Here is a 22,684-nt window from a genome sequence, read left to right as displayed (position 1 = left end):
GTATATTCCTATAATGTAGTATAGTTTTAATAAAGCTGAGTTTGTTAGTTGTTAGTTAGCTAAGTAAGAAGTAAGTATATAGGACAGTTTCTCTTTAAATAATATATTAATATAATAAAGTATAGTTTTAATAAAGCAATCCTTCAGCCTCCTGATCTGAAGCAGACATCATCATTTCCTCCTGAGCCAGGTTTGCTGCATTTTTCCTACAAGCCAGCGTCTGGAAGCACATCCAGCCTGCACTCCCATGCCAGCCCCAGCTCCAAGCCCTCTCCAGCCCCGTGCACACCCCCAGAGCTGCTGTCCCCTGTCCCTGTCCCCTGTCCCCTATCCCCCCCGGGGCGCCGTTCCCGTACCTGTCCGGAACCACCCGTCGGGCGTGAAGGCATCCGCGGTCTCCTTGGGCCTGTTCCAGTACTGGCGGAACACCGAGGGGCCCTTCACCAGCAGCTCCCCCTCCTGCCCCTCCTGGCCCGGGGTCACCTAGGACAGGCACAGGCACACAGTCAGTGTCCCCTGTCCCCAGCGTGCAGGGTGACACGCAGGACCCGCAGCTCGGGCGCTGCCAGCCCTTGCCAGGCTCCAGCACACCCTGCCCACCTGCAGCACCTCTCTCCTCCGGTGGAAGGGCTCATCCAGGTGCTTTTGACATCCCAAATCAGCACCTGTGTTATATGAGAACAAGGATTGGCATCCTGGAACTTCCAGCTGCTGGCAGAGAGGACACACATGCAGGAAATTACTCCTGGCAATGGGATGGACCTTTCTGAGGCCTTCCAGGGATCCAGGGGCAGCCACAGCTTCTCTGGGCAACCTGTGCCAGGGCCTCCCACCCTCACTGCCAGGAATTCCTTCCCAATATCCCACCTAAACCCAATGATATCCACAACCAAGGTGTGCAAAGCTACTGCTGGGATGGAAGGGTGCTGCTCCATGGAGAACAGCTCAGTAACAGGAATTCCAAGCCACTTTCCCAGCCACTTTGTACTTGAGCTACTGCAATGGCCAGGATCCATCTGGGACCCCAAAAATCAGCAGTGCCAGAAACAGGGCCACGAGGGAAAGCTGTAATAGCAGTGCTGGAGCGCCAGGCAGTCCCAGGGCAGGGCAGGCTCTCTGCAGCCCTAATGGAAAACGCTTAGAAAACTGCTTCTAAGGCATCATTTTAAAGTATTTCCTTCCTGATGTCCTGTCCTGGAGGATGGGGTGACAGGGGGATCTCTGCACACACAGCCCAGGCTTCCAGAGCCCTGGTTGGGGATCAATTCCCTGCCTGGAAGATGCTGCAGGGAAGAAAAGTCGTTAATGCCAATGAGGAATTCTGCTGAGCCATGGCAAGGTGGGGATGGTGCTGGGTGAGCTCTTCCCACAGATCTGAAAGAAGGAACTGAAGTCCAGACTATCCACAAAAGAAACCTGAGGTCTGGAGGGCCTGGAGCAAAACTCCACACCTGTAGCAGCAAAGGGCACAAAGGATCCAAAAAAGGTCACAAAAAGGCACCAAAAAAGGCACAATGGGCACAAAGGGCACAAGAAACACAAAGGCTCCATGGACAAGAGTGGCAGGGACATGGTGGGTGACACAGAGGGACCAGCAAGGCTGGTTTCAGGGCTCTTACAGGCTGTGTGGCATTTTATGATGCAGCTCTTTCTTCTCACTCCTTTTCCTGCTGTTCCAGCTGTGGCACCACAAAACAAGCAGCTTCCCTGAGCAGCGTCTGGTGTTCAGGCTCCTTCCCACTCCCCAGAAGGGCTGGGGAGGGGATGGCAGAGCTAAGAACCTGCAAACAGCTCCCCGAACTTCACCTACACACCCTGCCAGGCTCTGGCTTCTTCCTGTCAGTGCTGAACACAAGAAGAGCTGTAAATCTGTCTGCTACAAACCCCTCCAGCCCCATCCTGCCCAGGATTCCACGGTGCCAGGTACCTGCACAGCCCCAGGGATCAATCCTGCCCTGATTTACCTGCACAGTGCCATGTCTGGTGTGAATCAAGCCTTGAACCCGCTCCAAATTTCCTGTCACATCAACTCCAATTTTGGCAGCGGCTCAACCCACGTCTTATCTCGAGCAGAGCCCCTTGGCAGCAGGCACCTCCCTGTTGTGTAATTTAATGATGTTATGGCTGGCTTGCAAACAGTAAAACAGAGAGGCCGTGACGTTATCTTAATAGGATTTTGCTTGCTGCACTCGGAGTGTCACCGGCGCTGCTCCCCAGCGTGGCACGGGGCACACACCACCCCGACAGCAGCAATTAAAATCCAAGGTTCGTGGCATTTATCTCCTCCAAGCCCTGGTGCCAGATCCCTCTGCAGTGCCAGGGACACCACGCTGGCTGGCTCTGGGGGCAGGGATGGCAGCACACAGCTGGGCTGCTTGTTTCCTTCTCGCTCCAATCCTGGTGGCTCCCGTTGTTCCCGCGTGGCTCGCTGGCACGAGCAGCTGCTGGAGGCATCACATTGCTGAGTGCCCCATCTCCCCCTCTCCCAGTGCCATATTTTAATGCATTCCAGCAAGCTTAACACCCAGGCACAGCGTGGCCCTGAAGGTTGTTTGAGAGCTCCCTGCTCTAAACCCAGTCGAGCTGGACCAGCCGGCTCACGAGATAAGATTCCATTTTCCACGCATGGAAATAAAAGGTTGTAATAAATTCTTTGAAGGCCTAAATCTGGGTGATTAGAAAATGCATATTTCCCCCCTGCCCGTTCCCATTTTACCTCTTTATTAGGAGGGAGGTTTGTAAAGAGTGGGAATCCCTGCCTGGCACAGGGCCTGGGATTTGTTCAAAGTGCCCGTTTGTTTTCTGCGGTCTCTGCCCGGAGAGCACGGAGCCTCTAATGGGCTCTAATGGAATTAGGGAAGGCTCCGAGCTGCGTCTCCTTCTCTGGGAAGCAGGGAAGGCACGGTGGGCTCCTAAGCAGAAACATGTGGGAGACACAGAGGGGAGGCTGGAAGGTGAGGCTTGAGGAGGTGAGAGCATGTTCTTGGGCTGGGGATTGGTAGGAAGAGAGATTTTAGGAGAAAACCCAAATACCTTCAGGCTGCAAACAGGTTTTAGAGAGATCCACTTAAACTCTACCAGATGCCTCCTTCCCCCTTCATCCCCCAAATACTCAGACTCATGGAAGTGTCTGGGTTGGAAGGACTTCAAAGTTTATCCAGTCCCACCATGGGCAGGGACGCCTTCCACCAGCCCAGGTTGCTCCAAGCCTCATCCAGCCTGGCCTTGGACATTTCCAGGGGATCCAGGGGCAGCCACAGCTTCTCTGGGCATCCTGTGCCAGGATTTCACCACCCTGACAGAGAAGGATTTCTCCCTGATATCCCATCTGAGCCTACCCCCTTCCAGTTTGCAGCCATTCCCTGGGTCCTGTCCCTCCATCTCTTGTCCCCATCCCTCTCCAGCTCTCCTGGAGCCCCTTCAGGCCCTGGCAGGGGCTCTGAGCTCTTCCTGGAGCTTCTCCTGCACAGGGACCTGAAGTTGGTTTTGCTGAACTTCTTTCCTGGGGGAGCACCAAAGGTTGTGGATCAGAGCATCATCTCTCAGCAGGGACCTCAGAAGGGTCCCTGTAACTCCACAAAGCAAAAGCATTTTGACTTGTGGGGAGGAAAGAAATGCCTCTGCAGCCCTGCCTCCTCCCTGCTGTGCTGCTCGGCTTGGAAGTGCTTGGCATTTTTCCCCACCTTGTAAATAAATGATTACTGTGATCAAAATAATTAAGCAACCGAGCCCTTAAGTGACTAATAGAAAACAATAATTTATGTATGTGAGGTTTATGGAAGTGACGGAGCCCCTTCACCTCTTCTGCCAGAGAAGTCACTTTTTCCTGGTGTTCATATTGGGATTTTTAACATACCAGAGCACAGGAAATGATGTCTCCTTCCTGTCAGGAGCTGTGCAGAGCCTCCTTTTCTCCAGGCTGAACACAGCATCCAACAGCTCAGCCCTCACTGACCTGGAGAGAGCTGGGCAGCTCCAGGCTTGGCCCAGGCTCTGCTGCTCCAGATCACAGCACAGCCAGGCTGCTGTGGGAGGGGAGGACATGCTCACCTGCCTCCTGAAGGAAGCTGAAGCTAACAACCTGCCTGCCAGTGCCTTAAATCACCATCTCCCAGGGTCACACTGGGATGAATGTCCCAGGACTGGGAGGTGTGTCAGAGCATTACCAAATTCCCCGGCAATCTGAACTTTCCTGCCCATTCCTAATTAAAAATTCCCTGCTAAGTAGCCTGGTTGTGTAAAGGCATTATCGTTCCTTGGAGCTCCGTGTCCTGCAGCATCCACACAAGCCTGGCAGGAGGCAAGTTAGGCACAGAACAATTTTCCTCCTGCTGGAAAAAGGCAGATTTCTGCTCCTCAGGGACACAGCACAGAGAGAGTAAGGAAAAAATAAAACCCCAACCTAAAAACCCCAAGCTCAGGCTGTAATCTGCGAGGCCACATTTCACATCTGTTTTTGCAATGTTAACTTTTATAAAAGGGCTGGGAATAACACAATCCATTTACTTTTCATTTTGGAGAGTTATAAATTTAAAAGCAAGGCTGGTGCACAGTGGAGCTGGAACACTGAAACTTATTTTCAAACAACCCAACCCTCTACTTACAGCAAATGTTGCTCCACTGAAAACAAAAGTGATTGTCTATATTTTTAGCCAATACTGATTTTTTTTTAGGTTACCAGCCTGATCAGCTCCAGATGATCCCAAAAGCACGACAGAAAAGAAGCCAAGTTTGGGAAAGGTCAGCCCTCCCTGCAGTTGTTCATGGACACAGAACTTCTTGATCTATATTAACACCATAAATTAGATGTGTAACACTGCTGCAGAGATGCCAACAGCTCTCCACGCTGCTGTTCTCATCCCTGTCGTTTGCAGGCTCCCTGGGATAACAAACGAGGTGAGATGTCAGCACATCTTCCCACTCCCCCTGCTCTCCTCCTTGGAGGAAGGCTCCCAACGTGCCCTCAGCTGGTTCTGGGCTGGGGGCAGGCAGAGGACCAGGCAAGGACTCCATCAGCGGCCCACCTTTGGTTTGGTTCCCTTCAGCCTCCCCTAAAAGTGCAGTTTGGGAGGCTGTGATGAGCTGTGAGTGTGCACACACTGCCCCACAACCTCTGATTGCTGCCCCTGCTGAGCCATCCCTGCTCCCCTGGCTGCAGAACCCTGGGAGAGACAGCTCCTCTTCCTTCAGCCTCCAGAGAGGCTCCTCTTCCTCTTCCTTCAGCTCCAGAGAGGCTCCTCTTCCTTCAGCCTCTGCTCCAGCACCTCCCCACCACGCCCAGAGCTCTTCCACAAACACCCCAAATCTTCCCCCAGCTACAAAGGGCAATATTCCAGTGGAAGGTGTCCCTGCCCATGAATATGCTCCATCCTTCCAACCCAGTCTGGGATGCTATGGAAGAACAAAACAACAACAAAGGGATTCACAGAGGTCCAGAGGGTGCTGTGACAGAGGTGAGCTCCAAGGAAACTCTTGTGAAAAGAAGGTTCTTGACAGATGGATTCAACTTCCATGTGCAAGGAAATATCCTCCTGGAATTGAGGCTGTCCCTGTGATGAGAAGAGTTTTCACCTGAGAAACAAAGGGACATGATGCTACTGCAACCTCTGCCTCCACTTTTACTGCCAGGAAGAAATAAAACAGAGCTATGGCCACAAATTAAAAAAAAAAAAAACCAAACCAGAGGGCAGACAGAAAGAAGGAAGGAGATATAAATACATCTGAGAATGGAATCAATGCCTGAGTTAAGTAAAGAACAGCATGTGATCAATGAGAAGCAACTAAAATGTTTATACAGGAACAAAAGCAGCCTGGGTAACAAAGTGGAGACTCTTGAATTACTTGGTCAGGACACAAAACAGGATCCTGAGGAGATGAGAGAAATATGGCAAAAAAAAAAAAAAAATAGAGATAATTGGAACACACACAAGTGCAGTGTCCAGCACTGAGAGGGCTTTGGAAGGAGGTTCTGGAAGAAGCTGAGGCAAATGGAAAATGGGAATAAATGCAGAGTGTTTTTATCAAAGGTGGATTGTGCCAGAAATCCTGAGGGTTGGGGTTACAGAGAGAAGCTGCAGATCTAATCCAGACTGCCTTCAACAGCACATTCCCCACGCTGCCTGATGGAAAAGATCACGGAGCTGGGGGAAAGCTCCTCATGGGAGATGGAATGGGGATGCTGGGGGTAAAGTTCACCATCAAGGTACCAATACATGAGGATGGGATGGAGCAGGGAGAAGAAAACCAGGGCAAAACTGGAGGAGAGCTGTTCTGGAAGTGCAGGAGCACTGAGGACAAGGAATAAACCGGTCTAGGCTGAGGTCTGAATGGGACAGGAAAGGAACAATCCAAGTGTTGCTTCAGTTCTTCCTCTGGGACAGTCAGAGACAGGACTCCCAGGCCAGCTGATCCCATCCTGGCCATTCTCAGGAATGCCAGGCATGGGGGGGCACGTGCCCAGAGCCAGCTCCAGCCTCACCAACTGCTCTGGGACACCTGGATGGGTGAGGAGAATCCCACAGGGATGCCCGTGCCAGGTCCCCAGACCCACGCCAGCCACGGGGGTGCCTCCAAGACAACCCTGGCAGCTCCATGGGCACCACCCCACGGGTTCTGAAGAGATTTGGGACGGACACGGGCAAGGTGGAGGGACAGGGACAGCCAAGAGCTGCAGCCACAACCACGGGTGACAGAGCCAGCTGCCCCCAGCCCCGCCGAGGTGCTGGCAGCCAGCAGCAAGCTGTGAGCAGATGGCACGGGCACGGGGAGCACGGGGAGGAGGGGACAGAGATGCTGCTGGTGGCTTTCAGGAGGGACAGCCACAGCCAGGCCGGTTCCCGTCCAGCACGACAGCTTGCATATGGAGAAACGAGATAATTACAACCTTTGGAAGGGGGGGCAGCCCGTGGCACAGCGTCCTCCTGCTGCCAGCTCCTGCGAGCCATCCGTCCCCACGCTCCCTCCGCAGCCTGGGCACCAGGAAATTGCTGGCCATAAAAGCCCTGCTCCAGCCCTGCCTCGGCTACAGCTGTGAAGCCAGTTTAGCTATTGATAGCCCCCCATTGTCAGCACTAGGCTTGGGCTCTGGTGAGAGAGAGCAATTTGGGGAAGATGAAAAAGAGAGGGAAAAAAAAAAAAGAGAAATCCAACAAAAATGACAGCCCAAAAAAAAAACCAACAAACAAACAAGTAAAGGAGGAGAGAGACAATACCCGACAGCTTGCAGGGTTTCCAGGCCTCTGCCAGCTGGGAAGCTGAGTGTATGAAATATGCATTGCACTGAACAAAGCAAGCTGAAACGTTCAGAGCTGGAGAGCTGTAACCCTTTCCTGGGCGCCAGAGCCACGGGGAGAGCTGCCAAAAATCCAGGGGAAAACACCCCAGGGGAAGAAGCACCCCGGGCTGTGGGCAAGGACTACAGGCCTGAGGAAGGTGGGAAATGAGGAACTGCTCTGGATGCCAGTGAATCCAGGAGCAGGATGGGGCATGACTCAGGGCAGGCAAAGCCCTGCTGTCCCTGACACCCACTCCCACACCTCTGCTCCCCAAGGATGTTTCCTGGGAGAAACCCTTCTCCCAGGACTCCCAGAGCAGCATCTCTCCAGGGGACAGCTCTGCATCCCCCACTGCTGCTCAGGCAGGAGGTGGGGACACACTCAGGGTTGTGACACTGATGGCACTGTCACCTCCTGCCCTCACTGGCCTGTCACAGGTGTCAAAACCCAGGTGTCAAAACCCAGCACATCCCTCTGGCTGCCCTGGCTGGCTCCAGACCCTGGCAGGGGGCTCGGAGACCTTGGCATGAAGTCAAAAACACCTGTGGCTTTGATTTCAGCCTGTGGAAAAAGCTGCCAACTCTGTGTGAGGAATTACAAGCCACAAAGGTTTGAGCAGTGTGATAGTTGAATTAACACAGGGTGAAAAAGTAGAATTTTGGGGTTTTTAGAATGGGGTTCAAGGGGACAAGATGGAGGGATTTGGGAATGTCCTGACCTTCTTCTCCTTCTTCTTGCCCTCTATGTCTTGCTGTGATGGTGACACTTTTCTATTGGTTTAAGGTAGAGAGACACACTGTCTAACATAGATAGATATTGACACATTATGGTAAACATAATACAGGTAGTTTTTGATATAAAATGCAAACACCACCCTGAGGACAGACAGAATGCCATGGCCAACCTGCTGGCCAGAGCTCAGCAGGGCAGAGAAAGAATGTTATAGATAAGGGAAAATAAACAGCCTTGAGAAGCTGACCCTACAGGCTGGGAAATGAGGACTTTTACACTCTCAGGGTCATCCCAACGCCTGACACCCAGGCTGCTGCACACCCCGGGCTGGAACAGGCAGAGCAGAGGGTGGATGTGTCAGGCTGGAGTGCCCAGTGTGGGCAGCCCCAGGCAGCCTGAGCCAGCCTGCCTGGCTCCTGTCAGCCCCCAAAAGCAGCACAGGCTGCACAACACCCAGAGGAAACAGCACAGCACAGCTGAAAACCCGAGCAAATGGGATGGATGGGGCACAGGGCTCCTGAGAGGAGACCAAAGGAGTGAAGGAAAGGAATTCAGTGCTCCAATCACGGGAGAAAATGCAGGGAAGAACAGAGATCCAGCAAACTTTCAGCTAAGTAGATTATTGATCTTCAGGGTGTGCCAGGAACCAGCTTTGCAAATTACAGAGGTCCCCTGCTGCAGGCTCAGGCAGTTACCGGATGGCAGAGCAGGAACTCCCCAGCTCCCTGCTCCTGCCACCCACAGCCTGCCTCCTCCTCCTCCTCCTCCTCCTCCTCCTCCTCCTCTGCCGCCGCCGCTCCTGTTTGGATCACACATATCCAAAGGGTACCAGCACGAGAGGAAAGGGAGTGACAGCCCAGCTTGATGGGAGAGATGTGTTAGTGGGGAGGGAAGAGGTCGGAGAACGCTGGCTGTGCTGGGGCAGGAGCAGGAACCCAGGCCAGCACAGGGGGAAGGCGCTGAGCCTGCGAGGGTCCCTTGGAAAGGGCAGAGGCAGAGCTCGCTGAGGGCTCTGCAGGCACCGCTGAGCTGGGAACGCCTGGCTCACTGCCCTGACACTGCCCCAGCCCCACACACTGCCCTGACACTGCCCCAGCCCCACACACACTGCCCCAGCCCCACACACACTGCCCCAGCCCCACACACACTGCCCCAGCCCCACACACACTGCCCCAGCCCCACACACACTGCCCCAGCCCCACACACTGCCTCAGCCCCACACACACTGCCCCAGCCCCACACACACTGCCCCAGCCCCACACACACTGCCCTGACACTGCCCCAGCCCCACTCATTCCACTGACACTGCCCCAGCCCCGGCACAGACATCACCTGCTCGCAGGAGCCCGGGGAGGAGAGGTGGCTCAGAGCCCAAATCCTGGCAGGATGCTCAGCATCCTCCTAGATCAGCCCCATGTGCTTGAATCATGGAATATCCTGAGCTGCAAGGCACCCACAAGGATCATCAATCCAGCCCTGCACAGACACCCCAACAACCCCACTCTGGGCATCCCTGGCAGTGTTGTCCAGACTCCCCTGGAGCTCTGGCAGCCTCAGGGCTGTGCCCATTCCCTGGGGAGCCTGGGCAGTGCCAGCACCCTCTGGGGAAAGAACCTTTTCCTAATATCCAACCTAAACCAGCTCCAGCCACTCCCTGGGTCCTGTCCCCAGGGGACACCAGAGGGAAGAGATCAGTAGCTGCCCCTCTGCTGCCCCTCATGAGGATGCTGAAGACCCCTGAGGTCTCCCCTCAGTCTCCTCCAGCCCTCAGCCACTCTAAGGCTCAGAGACCTCCTGGGAGCGAGGCGAGGAAGGATTTGTTCATCCTTCTCACAGGAGGCAAGGAAAAGGCCACGGGGTTATCTGGTGGCACGGGCAGGGTGACACCAACCAGCTCTTCCCATCCCTGGGCCAGCCCCTCTGCCCTGGAGGAGCTGGTTTTAACAAAGCCGGGCCTTTCTGGGACTGCTGGAGCGTGAGGAGCGCCCGGACTGTCAGATCCGCCTCGTTTTACATAAATTCCACTGACGTTGTCTCTCCTGCCATGAATTATTAACCAAGCATGATACACAGTGCCAGCAGCAGCGTCTGGGGCAGGCACTGAGCAGGTGAGGCTCTGCCTGGGGCCGCAGGTGTGAGGCACAGGAATTCCAGCATCCCTGGGAGCAGAGGTGTTGTCACCGAGGCTGCCACCTGGTCACGCCAGGCAAAGTCACACTCCGTGCCCAGGGCACATAAAAGCCAAACTCTGGCATCTCCACGCATCCATCTGTGCCAGCACACGCTGGGAGCAGGGACTGCTCTTCCCACCTTGTGACAGTCCCAGGGACAGAGGCAGCTGGCTCTGCTCTGCTCCTGGAAATGTTGTGGCTGTCCTGGAGGTACCCAGCCAGCCACTCTCTCCTAGGGTGGCCTGAGCAGATGGGACCATTGCTCTCCCTGAAGCCTGAAGAAACTCCAGTTAAGCTGGGCCAAGAGGAATGGTGGGTGAGATGTGAGATGGGCACAGCTTTTCAGAGAGGGACCAACCCATGAGCCAATGCCCAGAGGCAAATTAGCACCTCCCCACACCCTCCCCGGCTGATGACTTGAGAATTCACCAGAACATTCAAAAGGTCCCCAGGGGAGAGCCTGACAGGAAAGTGAACCATCAGCAAGGGGCAGGGAGCCAAGGCCAGAGCTGGTGGGAGCTCCTGCAAGAATTGTGAGCTGTGGGTATGGACCACACCGGGGGCTGCAGGTGAGAAATCAGCAGGATAAAGGACAATTCCTCTGCCTTCAAAATAAACCCAAGCAGCCTGAAGCCAGAGGAAAGAGGAGAGTTATGTGAATCCCAGCTCTGTAAAGGCCTGAGGAGGTGGTGGGCTTCCAGCACCAGCCACAGATCATCTGGGCTCCCCTTCTCTGGTCACTCAGTGCAATGAGAAGGAAGGGGAAAGAGTACTGAGCAGGAAAAAATAACATTCCGCATTTTTTTCCTCTCATAATTCAGTAGAACAACATCCACATTTCATCCTGGAAGGAGCTGCACTTTGGGGATTCTGGTGTCTGAGATCTAATTTGTAAAGCGCCCAGGGATCCCTGAGGGGAAAAAAGCATTATAGGATCATTATTAAAAGGGACACGTTATATTTCATGTCTCAGTCCACACAAGTGGAAAAAAAAAGCCAAGAGCAAACTCTGGGATCAGAGGACAAACCTGTGAAATATAACACACATCCAGGGAGTGAAAAAACCAGGACATGGGGAGTCTCCTGCTTTGCCCGCTGCTCGGCCACGCCACAGCAGTGACACAGAGTAAAAAGCAGCAAAGAGGGTTTTTTTTTAATAAAAGCCACAATCCGTGGTCCCTCTCAGCTGTCCCCTGGGCTGTTTTACAAGTCTGGGGCAGATCCAGCTCTTACAGCATCGGAACACAAAACACAACCTGAGCACAGCCCACCCACGGGGCTGCCTGTGGTCCTGCTGGCTCCTCCACCTGCCACCAGATAATTCAGACAAAAAAAGCTCTCCTTGAGCCTCTCAGCAGTGCTTGCACCAGCAGTGTCTCTGCCACGGCCCTTTCAAACCCTCAGCATGTAGGTGGCTGGATGAGAAGCCATTTCCCAGGGGAATGAGCAAAGGAGCCTATTTCAGGTTGAATCTCACGCCTGCCTGTGCCCCACCCACGCGGTGTCACTGCTGGGGTCACTTCTGTCACACACACAGCATCAATCTGCTCAGCCAAGCCCAGAGAGCACCAGGGATGGATCTGCCAGAGCAGCACAACACCCGCAGCGAGGGTGTGGAGGGGAGGGGGCAGGGATGCAGACCCTGCTCAGCCACTTCTGTGCCAAGAGACAGCCTGGGCCTTGGGCTGGGGCTGCTGCTGCAGCAGGGAACGCTCAGCACCCCAGCACTGGCGTGGATTATGCTTCCCAATCCCAGATGCCTGACCCTTGGCACACCAGAACTGCAGGTGCTGGTGTCATGTGGAGCTCAGCACGGAGCTTGACTCCCATGGAAACCTGATGGGTTTCTCCCAGTGCTGTTTCCAAACCAGTGCAACCCCCAAGGCCACCAATCCCGCCCTTCCAATCACAGAATCATGGAATGCTTTGGGCTGGGAGGGACCTTAAAGCTTATCTTGTTCCATGGGCAGGGACCTTCCACTAGACCTGGTCTTCAGAGTGAAATAGAATAGGTTTATATGTAGGTTTATATGTAGGTTTATATTGGGAAGGAATATTTCCCTGTGAGGGTGCTGAGCACAGTGTCCAGGGCAGCTGTGGCTGCCCCTGGATCCCTGGGAGTGCCCAAGGCCAGGCTGGATGGGGCTTGGAGCAACCTGGGCTAGTGGAAGGTGTCCCTGCCATGGCAGGAGTGGGACTGGATGGGCTTTAAGGTCCTTTCCAACCCAAACCATTCCACGATTGTATGGACAGCACTTGTCCAGTCCATAAAGCACCACGGCTACAGAAGCCCCCAAACAAAGCTCTCAGAATTCTGAGCACAGGAGCAGCACAAGCCTCAGTGCTGGGGTTTTCAGAGGGCTGGGGAGACCTCTCCCTGAGTGAAGACCTTTCTCTGGGTGAAGCAGGGGGAAGGTGGCAGTACCTGAGTGCTGTTTTCATCCCCCTGGGCGTGGATGGAGTAGGAGCGAGCGCCGTCCCTGAAGGTCTCGCTGGCGATGCGCACTGCCACGCCGGGTAGCGGGGTGCCCACGGAGCCTGCGGGGGAGAGAGAGTGGAAACAGGGCACAGCCCCCGGGAAAACACAGCATCAGGGTGCAAAAGAGCAGCTGTTTGTCTAGCAATGGCATCTGCAGGCTGTGCTGCCACTAAAGGACTTCCTAGCAGGGGTGTCCCTTCAGGAAGGCGTCGATCTCACCGTGTGTCTGCTGGAAATGTCAGGAGCAGGCAGTGCTGGGAATGCCTCTGAACACAAACGTGTCTCTAGCCCTGAACAGACTCTCTTGGCCACTCTTTGAACCTCTGCATCTCTTCAGAGCTCAGGAATAAAGCTGTTTCTTTTTTTTTAAAAAGAAAAAAAGAAAGGCACCACAAAACCTACACAAAGCTGTGAAAAGAGAGCACAGCGATTACTCTGCTCCTCTACAGCCTGCACCTGACAGGGGAGGCAAAGGCTTAACAGCTGAGACTTGCCAGGGATTATCTCAGTTTTAGGAGACATCAATACACTGGATAGAAAACATCACAGGAGAAAAGCAGGGATCAAAACCACCCTGTTCTTCCACAGGTTTCAATTTCAAAGCCAAGGGGCTGACACAGTGTCACAACAACCACTACTGAGCTCCAAGCTCTGGGACCCCGAGCTTCCCAACCTGCAGCCTTCCCACCCCCTGGTTCAGGGCCTGTTCTTCCTGGGGAGCACCCGAGAGCTCAGCAGAGGGGGCAGCTCTGTTCCTGTGACCTTTGGGATGGGCAGCAGATCTCAGCAGCTCTCACTCACGAGATGGCTCCTGTGACAGAACGGGGCCTGTAACCTTCATCCCCTGTGAGCAAGGGGAGGGACAGCACCTCACAGCAACCTGCGCCTCAGCAGGACTGAGTTTGGAGAAGGACTTTTCACAGGGGCCTGGAGTACCAGGACAAGGGGAAATTGCTTCCCACTGCCAGAGGGAAGGGTTAGATACGATATTAAGGAGAAATTTTTCCCTGTGAGGATGGTGAAACCCTGGCATGGATGTCCAGAGCAGCTGTGGCTGCCCCTGGATCCCTGGAAGTGTCCAAGGCCAGGCTGGACAGGGCTTGGAGCACCCTGGGCTAGTGGAAGATGTCCCTGCCCAGGGCAGAGGGGATGGAACAAGATGAGCTGAAGGATCCCTTCCAAACCAAACCATTCTGTGATTCTATAAATTGGTAACTGTGCTCTTTATTTTAACGGATGACCAATTTTTTCCCCTCCAGTTGGTGCTTTCCAGGTCTGCCAGGAGCACCTTGACACTGGGAATTCCCTAGAGCAGGGAGTGCAGGGCCTGGAGCTCAGCCCTGTCTTCCTCTTGTCGCTCATATTTCAGCATTTGGGTTCAAGTGGCATTTTCCCTGTGCTGGTCTCATTCTCCTGCTGAAGCCCTGGGGATCTGCTATCTGTGACATCATGATTTTGTCTGCTACATTGGTCAGTTGCCATGGAAATGGATATGTCGTCGTAGCCCAGATTTATGGCATCCCTGCAGGATCAGCCAAGAGCAGATGGGCTATGAGGGAGTGAGATTTTATTGCAGCAAAACTACCAGAACAATTAGCAAATCTGGCTGGAAATAAACACAAAGCGACGTGGCAGCTTCGTGATCCATGTCTGCTCTGCTCAGAATTGCCTTTGGCATTCTGGTCAGCCAGCACAGCCACGTCCTCCCCTCACCACCAGCAGCCCTGGGCTGCTCCCACCTCCAGGCCACACACTGCCAGGAATCAGAGACACAGGGCTGCAGCAGGGCGAGGAGGGAGCCACGAGCCAGAAGTGCCCTGAGGTACCGTGTCGAGGTATTTATGGAATCAGAGAATCACAGAAGTTGGATCCCACAAGGATCATCAAGGCCAGCTCCTGGCTCTGCACAGGACAACCCTAAAAATCACACCATATGTGTTATAAACAATCTTGCACCTGCCACGGGAGGCTCCAAGAGGCCTCAAAGCAAGTAACAAGTCACAGCAAACACCCTCAGTGTTGCATGGAAGGTTGCTGGAGCCACCTTCTAGACTTCTGTGGGAACAGTTTCTGCAGGGTGAAAAACGGTGTGTGAACAGACTCCAATCTGCCCACAAAACATGGCACGTCTGTGGGCAGGCAGCACACAGTCAGTCCTGGAAAGCTCATGGAGGGAGCAGAAACCAATGCAAGGAACTAAGGAACTGCCAGGGGCTCTCACAGACTTGGAATTTTTCGAACTAAGGTCAGCCAGATGCCTTCCTGGAAGATGCTTCTTCCCTGGATGCAAGCTGCTGACCTCAGCATGGAAATGGGCAGTGATTCATGGGCAGCAGGGCTCCAGGATTAGTGCCCACTGCTGGTCCCAGCCCTTGGGAACGAGCCACCAAAGATCAGCACAGGGCTGGCACAGAGAAGGTGACATGTTCCCCACACAGTGTTTCAGATCACAGTTACTAACACAGCCCCACCAGCTCCTCTCCTACTTGGCTAAAATAAAACCAGCACGTAAAACAAGTCCCTGGTGGAGAGCTGCTTCCTTATTTCTGTCTGGAGAAGCTTTTCTGGTATTTAGGAAAAGTGACAAACTTCAAAATCAACATCTGTAAAGGCTGAAAAAGCTCCTGCCATTGACTAGAGCTCCACAAAGCTGACAGGATTAATAGAATTTGTGCAAAAACAATGACTAGAGCTTCCCAGGCCCATCCACCGTGTCAAAACATGCCCTGTGCCAACTCCAACAGGTCAGCAGAAATTTGGGGCCCTTCCCAAAGGAGCAGCCCCGGAGGTTCTGCCTTCATCAAGTCTCAGTTGGGGTGATCAGAAGGGGTCAACACTGTGCACTGGCTTCCTTTTGGCCCCAGCCATAATCCCGAGGAGAAACTGGGGAGAAATCTCTTCTCCTTCCCCTCTGCATCCCTGCAATTTGCAGACTCCGGGATGTTAAGCAGTGCTGGCACCGGGCTGCAGGCAGGAGGGGGTGACAGCGTTCTGCTTTCACCCCTTCTCCTCTGTTTAGAAAAGTTGTCAGCTCTTCCCAGATCAATTGAATTGGCCCCGTGCTCTGTGTCCTTCGGTATCCGGGTAGCTCGGTGCTGCTGTGTCCCGGGAGGGTTGGAACGGGCCAGCGATAAGGCACTCAAGGATCTCGCTGTCAACAATACACGGAGTCCCCGCTGTAGCAGCTATTAGCTGCCTCTGATCTAAACCTCCAATTAAAGTGGTGATTAGGCCCAGTGAGGCATCCTCTGGCCATGAATTATTCATCTCCCTTCACAGTAACAGCACCAGGGGGGATTAGAATGAGAGCTGGTGAAAACAGAGGCATTTTAAGCAGGGTTTTAACCATATACAAGCAAACATTTATCTTTCAAATCTTTCATCTTTGCTGCTACTGGAAAATTAAAGCTCCCACACCCCCATCGCTGCCCCTTCAGACCTGTGCTGTGGGTGGAGAGTGGGGACACGCTGCTGGTGACACGGGCAGGATGGGCAGGGTCCAAGGACTCCACCTTTCTCCTGCCACACCAAGTGCCTGCAAGAAGGCAAGGGAAGCCCCAGGATCTCTCCTCAGAGGCTCGTGAATCACAGAATGGTTTGGAAGGAACTTTAAAGCTCATTCCATTCTACCCCCTGCCATGGCAGGGACACCTTCCACTAGCCCAGGGTACTCCAAGCCCCATCCAGCCTGGCCTTGGACACTCGCAGGGATCCAGGGGCAGCCACAGCTGCTCTGGGCACCCAGAGAAGGGCTTCACCACCCTCACAGCCAGGAGTTTCTTACTAATATCTAATCTAAACCTGAAGTTAATTGTGAAGCCATTCCCCCTTGTCTTGTCACTCCAGGCTCTTGTCCAAAGCCCCACTCCATCTTCCTTGTAAGAAAGCCTTTCAGGAACTGGAAGACCACAATGAGGTCACCCCAAAGCCTTCTCTTCTCCAGGCTGAACAATCCCAACTCTCTCAGCAAAGATGCTCCATCCCTCCTCTGGGCTCACTCCAACAGGTCAAAGCAGGAGAGAAGGTCGTGTACTGCTCCCACTCCAGGAGAAATCCTCTGGCAGGTATCCCCTGTTCCCAGCCCACCATCAGCTGCCTCTGGGATCTCTGTGGTACCTGGTGACCTCCTACCCAGCCTCTAACAGGGCACTAGATCAAAAGCTTTTTCACAGCTCCAGTAAATTATGCCTCAGCTTCACCCATCTGCTTCCCAGCTGACACTTCCTGAAATAAATTAATCAAGCCTATTCAATTATAGCCTCATTTCTGTACGGTTTCTTGCTGATCCCCACCTTTGTGAGACACTTCTCTCCCCTCTCGGGGCTGCAGGAGCCCCTGGATGGGGCTGGAGTGACAGACCCCAGCCCCTCTGCTTTGGCTGCACGAGAGGATTTGTGCCCAGGTCCCCTGCAGACCCCAGGATCCATAGGGATGGTGCCTCAGGAGCACAGCCACCAGCTCTGGGGGCCAGCTTGTGCACTGCCATGATACTTCCAGCCTTATTCCTTTTCTCTTTTAGTCCTCTGGGAAATTTCTGGAGTCTCCACTCGTTTTCCCTCATGAAAATCAATAAAAAGCAAATATAACACAGGGACAGTGCAATGATCCCTGCCCTGTCCCCATGGGGTGTGTGGGGCTCACACACAGCTCGAGCTCCTGCAGATGGGAGCCTTGTTTTTCCTGCCTGCTTCTCCCTCCTGCCTGCAGGGATGGGGCTGCTGGAGGAAGATAAAACAGGCTGAGGTGGGGTGAGGGAATGACAGTTACCCTGCCAAAGTAAAACAGAGTTTGGATTTCAAGCTGTTCTCAGGCTGAGGAGTCAACGAGGGGGAGTTTTGGCTTCTCCTGTCCCTGTGCCACCCCTGCAGGACCCAGCTCCTGCATCCCAAGGGATCGGGGTGCTGTGGGAAGCTGTGACACCCAGGACCCCCTCTGGGGTAACACCAGCTCCCCAGGAGGCTGCAGATGGTGCCATGCCTGCACAGACAGCCTGTGGGGAGGCAGGTGGCACAGGGTGGGCACACAGATGGCCATGCTCCAACCATGGGGAGAGTGGGGGCATTTTACATTTGCAGTGTCTCAGATCAATTTATTTCTAGGTTCCAGAAAGTACAGCTATGGAGAGGAATCACAACGTGGAGCTCAGAGAAGGGGGGGAAGACAAGGAGAGAACAGGCCCAGAGTGTACAGCGAGGTGTGACAATTTTGAATTCCTGAAGAGGCAAGAAACAGGCACTAAAATAAGAGTGAGCAGACGTCCTATTTTAAGTGTTCAGCACTGATGGGTTGGACAAGCACTGCTGTGTGGAGAATCCTGTGTGACACCACCCAGAAATACAACTCCAGGCAGCAGGGGCTGAAGAAACACTCCTTCAATTCACTAAGATTTTGGAAGCAATAGAGCATCAGGCTAGAGCGTGCCAGCCTGGTCAGGCCAGTGGGCACCACTGCCACTCTGCACACACAGCTTTGATCCCTGGGAAACCCAGCAGCCCCTTCCCACACATCCATGTCCTCAATCCCCAGTGCCAATTCCCAGCACCCTTGCTGCTTGCATGGCCTCTCCTCACTCATGTGCAGAGAACAGCCCAGAGCAGTGCCCAGCAAACGCCTCCAAACAGGGGCACCCCCTGTGTTGGAACTCAGAATGTCTCTCGGACATTTTTAGAGGTTCCAGGCCTTGGTCAGAAGCATTTTAGACCCTGGCAGGCAGCTGCAAACAGCTGTGATTTTGAGTTTGAGCCATGGAATGAGTTACCAACTTTGGAGGTGGAACAAGCAGTCACAAAGGGTTAGGTAGGATAGTAAAAGTAGTTACAAAACAGAGGGGAATATTTTTTAGTATTGTACAGGGGGGTTTTTACTTTGTACATGGGGGTCAGAAGTTCTAAGATGGAGGAAAGTGGGCTGATCCTGTTCTTCCTCCTTCTTCTTCCTTGCCTCCATGTTCTTGGTGATGTTGGCACTCACAGATTGGTTTAGAGTAGAAAAGCACTTTGTAATATAGGTAGTAGGTATTGGGGAAAAACTATAAACATGTAATACGTAATATACCATATAAAAGATAGCAGCAGCCCTGGGTGGGGAGGGAGAAGAAGAAGACAGCAGACAGAGAGGATGTCAGGGTGTGTGTGTGCCTCTGCCTGAGCTGCTGAGCAAACAGCCACAGCCAGAGAAGAAAATCTTTTAGATAATTCACAATAAACTGCCTTGAGACCGAACAACAAGAGGCTGTGGAGTTTTTCTTTGGAAGCACAGATGGAGGAGAGACTTTTCCACCACACAAGACCCCACAGCTGGGGTTCTCACACCCCTGGAGACTCCTACCTGGGACACGGACTCCATGCAAGGGGTTGGAAAGCGCCATCCCAATCTCCGTCATCCCGTACCTCTCCAGCAAGGTGTGCCCCGTGATGCTCTTCCACTTCTCCAGGACAGGCACGGGCAGGGCTGCTGAGCCTGACACCATTAACCTGCCCAGGGAAAGGCAGGTAAGAGGATCTGAGAGCACCTTTGCTCCAGGGAATTCGCAGCCTGACACAGGGGCACAAAAAACGTAAAACCTGCAGCCCCAAAATCCTTCTAACCAGTACCAGAGATGTCCCTCATATTCTCAGACCGATCTGGGGTTTAGGTTAACCAGGACAGCCTCTTAAAAGAGATCCTGAAGTGTTGCCCTGATTTTTAAAAGTGTTAAGTTTTCTTTTATAGTTCTTTTGAAAGTTTTAAATTTCTCATAAAACTTCTTCAGTCTTCTAATAATGTTTACATATTTCTGCTGGAGTTCTCACACACTGTTCATGTAAATAATGATCGTTTTGCATTCTTCTTTGTGGGAGGAGGGAATTGATGGGCTGTTGGTTTGACCAGTGTGGTTGGAGAGGTGGCAATTCCACCCTCCAATCCACTGCCACTTTTGGAATTCTGTATATTGCGAGGTCAGAAATAAAATTGTTTCTTTTTCTCTCTTGAACTCACCAAGCCTCTGTGTACTCATTTTGTGTCCAACAGTGACACTGGAATACAAGCCTGGGCTGCAGGACAAAGTCCTCAGCCATGTGTTACACAGGGTGACACATAATGAGCCTCTCCATGCAAGAGTGGCTCATCATTAAATAATGTCACCCTTGTTCCTGTCACAGAGACCCCACAGCACAACAGCCAGCGCTGAAGGAGGTGATGCTGAAAGGAAAACCTGGAGCATCCAGCAAGTCAGCAGCAGCCCCTGCCCACAGCTCACCCACCTGATGTTCTCCTGGCAAAAGGCACGCACGAAATCCTGCACCTGGGGCTGGGTGAAGTGCTCGTCGTAATATTCCATCAGCTTGGCATAGATGGTGGGCACTGCCATGAACACATTGACACGGGGAGCTTGGGAACTCAGAAGCCTCTTCCACACCTGGGAAGGAAGGAAGGGAACACACATGGATGGAAAGACACCTTTGCTATCTAAGATTTCTTGGAAGTACAGCTGGAAGCTGTTGTGTGCCCCCATCCCTGTCCCCTTCTCTTTGCTGCTGTTTCTGCTTTTTGGGTAAGGTTGTCCTCGATTCTCCAGCTGGGAAGGGATCGTTGTGTCCAACTATCTGTGAGGAGAACCTACTAACACCTCATAGAAAGTTCCAGAGTTACACACCAGGCAGCAGAGAACCTGAAAAACAGAAAAGCTAAAACCCATCATTTCCCAGCCCCCTTTTCCCCCAATATCTTTCCCATTCTAGAGAAGGATTTCTCCAAAGCCAGGGCTGGATGGATCTGCTCTCCTCAGCCTGGTGCTCTGAGAGCCATTGCTGTGGGCAGGGAAGGACTCCTGATGGCAAGCAGGGAGCAGGACTGTGCAGAGGGGATTGAATGGAAACAGCTGCTCAGGGGTTGTTCAGTCCTTGCTCTGTGATTTTGTTTTGCCTTCCCAAGTCCCGAGCAGCTGTGGGAGTGCAGGCAGACTTCCAGTCTGGCCATGCAGCAGAGTTTTTGTCACGTGACTTTGGATCTGAAAAACCCCAAACCCATCTAAACAGAGCAAGTGTCCCTTGCACCCCAGAGTCCCCTGTCCCCATGTGCCAGCTCAGCTCCTGCCTTAGATAAAATCCTCCCTCCTGACTGCAGCCCCAGGAGCAGCTTTTCCGTGTCAGTCCAGCTCACCCAGCAACAGCCCCTTCCTGAGGATAAGCAGCTGCCTTTGGATTTGTGCCACCAGCTGCTGGGGTGATCTGCTGACAGCCAAACCTCTCCACCTGCTCTGCTCCTGCTCAGCCAAATCTGGATCTTTCCCATGTGTTTTAGCAGGACTAAGCTGTGATACAAAGCTGGCAGCTCCCAGCAGAGCCCAAGCTGGCCGGAGGGCTTGGCACTGCCCAGCCAGCTGGAACAGCTATTCCTGCTTCTCACTGTACCTCCAGGCTTTGAGAGAAGGATCTGGGAAAGCCTCATTACCTGGGACTAATCAATCAATCCCCTGTGAGGTGCCAGCTTTGTCCTGACAGCACCCAGCATCCCCCGACCGCTCCGGGCTTGGAGCAGCAGCCTCCATCCCCCCTGCCTTGTCCCACTGTCACTGTCACCACGTTAACTCCCCGTGCACAGGGCACTGGCAGCCCAATGCTCTGCTTTGTTTTGCTCACCTGACGCCTCCAAGTGCTTTTAAAAAGCCACGGACTCGGGAAGCAAACATGGCACCGTGTGCCAGGGCTGCCAGGCTCTGCAGAGGAGGGAAGCAGCAGCCTTCCCATGGAATATGCTCAGGAGATGGATCAAGATTCCTTTTAACCAAGGGCTAGAAACAAAAAGGTTCTCACTGCAAGAAAACAAGAGTGGATACAGCTTCCCACCAGCAATAACGGCAGGGAATGCTTTGGGTCAGGACTGCCTGTGCCAGCAGAGAAGTGGGAGACCTAATGTTCCCAAGAGCCTTCCTGTCAGCGTGACATTCCTGATTTTCCTCCCCTCCCACTGCTCAAAAGCATATCATGAGCTGGCCAGTGGGATTTTGCCATCATTAAAGGAAAAAAAAAAAAAAGGAGAAAATGACACCAGTGGGGACAAACAAGCGCAGCAAGGCACAGCTGGGAGATTTTTCCCATGCATTTTTTTCCCAACATGCAGATGGTGAGTGAGGATGGTCAGACCATACAGAAACCTTCCCAACCACCTCCAGACCTGCTAAGGTCACCTGAAGGAAGAGATGTGAGCACAGAGGAGACAAGGCAACAACTTTTCCCTTTAGAGAGGGAGATGTGCCATGCCTCGAACCAGCCAGAAACACCAAATCCAATACTCAGGCATCTTCTCATGCAAAAGGAGGAGAAACAGTGGCAAACCCAGTTATGTGGTAAACCATGTAAGATTTTAGCTGATAGAAGATTCCCAAAACCAGTCAAGAGAACTACAAGCTGTAAAGCAAGCAAATATCAGCATGGATTTTTCCATCAGCCCACAAAGGGATCACAGCCAGCCCGCGGTGCAGCCTCTATTGACAGACACAAGAGCTCCTCTCTTCTATAAAATGATTGTGCCAATTTCAGTTGTAATTGAATCTTTTCAAACCTTTTCAAAAATAACAATGCCTCTAATGCAAGGTTAACTCAGCCCTTTACTTCCCTCTTGCTCGGGGAGATGGGTCTGTGTTCAGCACTGCCTGCTGCCATGTGGGAAGCACCATCGAGGAAAAGGGATGCCGGTGATTTTTGGAATGTCTGTGGGAGCAACAGGGCTGTGGCCAAAGCAGCTGCTTGTTTGGTGAGATCCTGTGCCAAACACAAGGGTGGGCAGCTCCTGTAACTCAACAGCAGCAGCCAAGGGACTGCAGGACCACGCTCACACGTCCAACACCAAATTATCCCAAAAAAGCAGATGTACATGAAGTAGGAGAGCACCAAGGGGAGCTCTGCTCTCTCCCAAGGACTGAGCCTCCAACACTTCACAACCAATATGCAGAGAGAGAGAAACATTCTTCTCTTCAAAGAGAAATCAGGCCCTCGGTGGCTTCGTCTCATGTTTGTTATAACCCCAAACTGTTTGCGCTCTGTGCG

General features: G+C 53.0%; 1 protein-coding gene across 11 annotated transcripts in view; it reads right to left on the bottom strand.

The window, feature by feature from the left end:
• The window catches only part of ACSF3 (acyl-CoA synthetase family member 3), a 52,060-nt gene that overhangs the window by 18,937 nt on the left and 10,439 nt on the right, over nt 1-22,684 (bottom strand). For 5 of the 11 annotated variants that reach the window (XR_014958016.1, XM_085589978.1, XM_085589979.1 and 2 more), the window contains exons 4-8: nt 19,901-20,055; nt 18,984-19,129; nt 12,603-12,715; nt 601-708; nt 357-483 (exon numbers count right to left, since the gene is read on the bottom strand). Coding sequence is in view for 8 of the 11 variants with exons in the window: in XM_085589978.1 (XP_085446104.1) it covers nt 357-483; nt 601-708; nt 12,603-12,715; nt 18,984-19,129; nt 19,901-20,055 (649 nt within the window). In the remaining 3 variants the exon portion in view is untranslated. The remainder of the gene's footprint in view (nt 1-356; nt 484-600; nt 709-12,602; nt 12,716-18,983; nt 19,130-19,900; nt 20,056-22,684) is intronic. The other 6 variants (XM_021526925.3, XM_077786399.2, XM_085589983.1 and 3 more) reach the window with 2 other exon arrangements.

This window comes from Lonchura striata, chromosome 11, assembly GCF_050655825.1.
Source record: "Lonchura striata isolate lonStrDom1 chromosome 11, ASM5065582v1, whole genome shotgun sequence".
In the NCBI taxonomy this organism is placed as follows: domain Eukaryota; kingdom Metazoa; phylum Chordata; class Aves; order Passeriformes; family Estrildidae; genus Lonchura; species Lonchura striata.
This window is presented reverse-complemented; position numbering and strand designations above follow the sequence as displayed.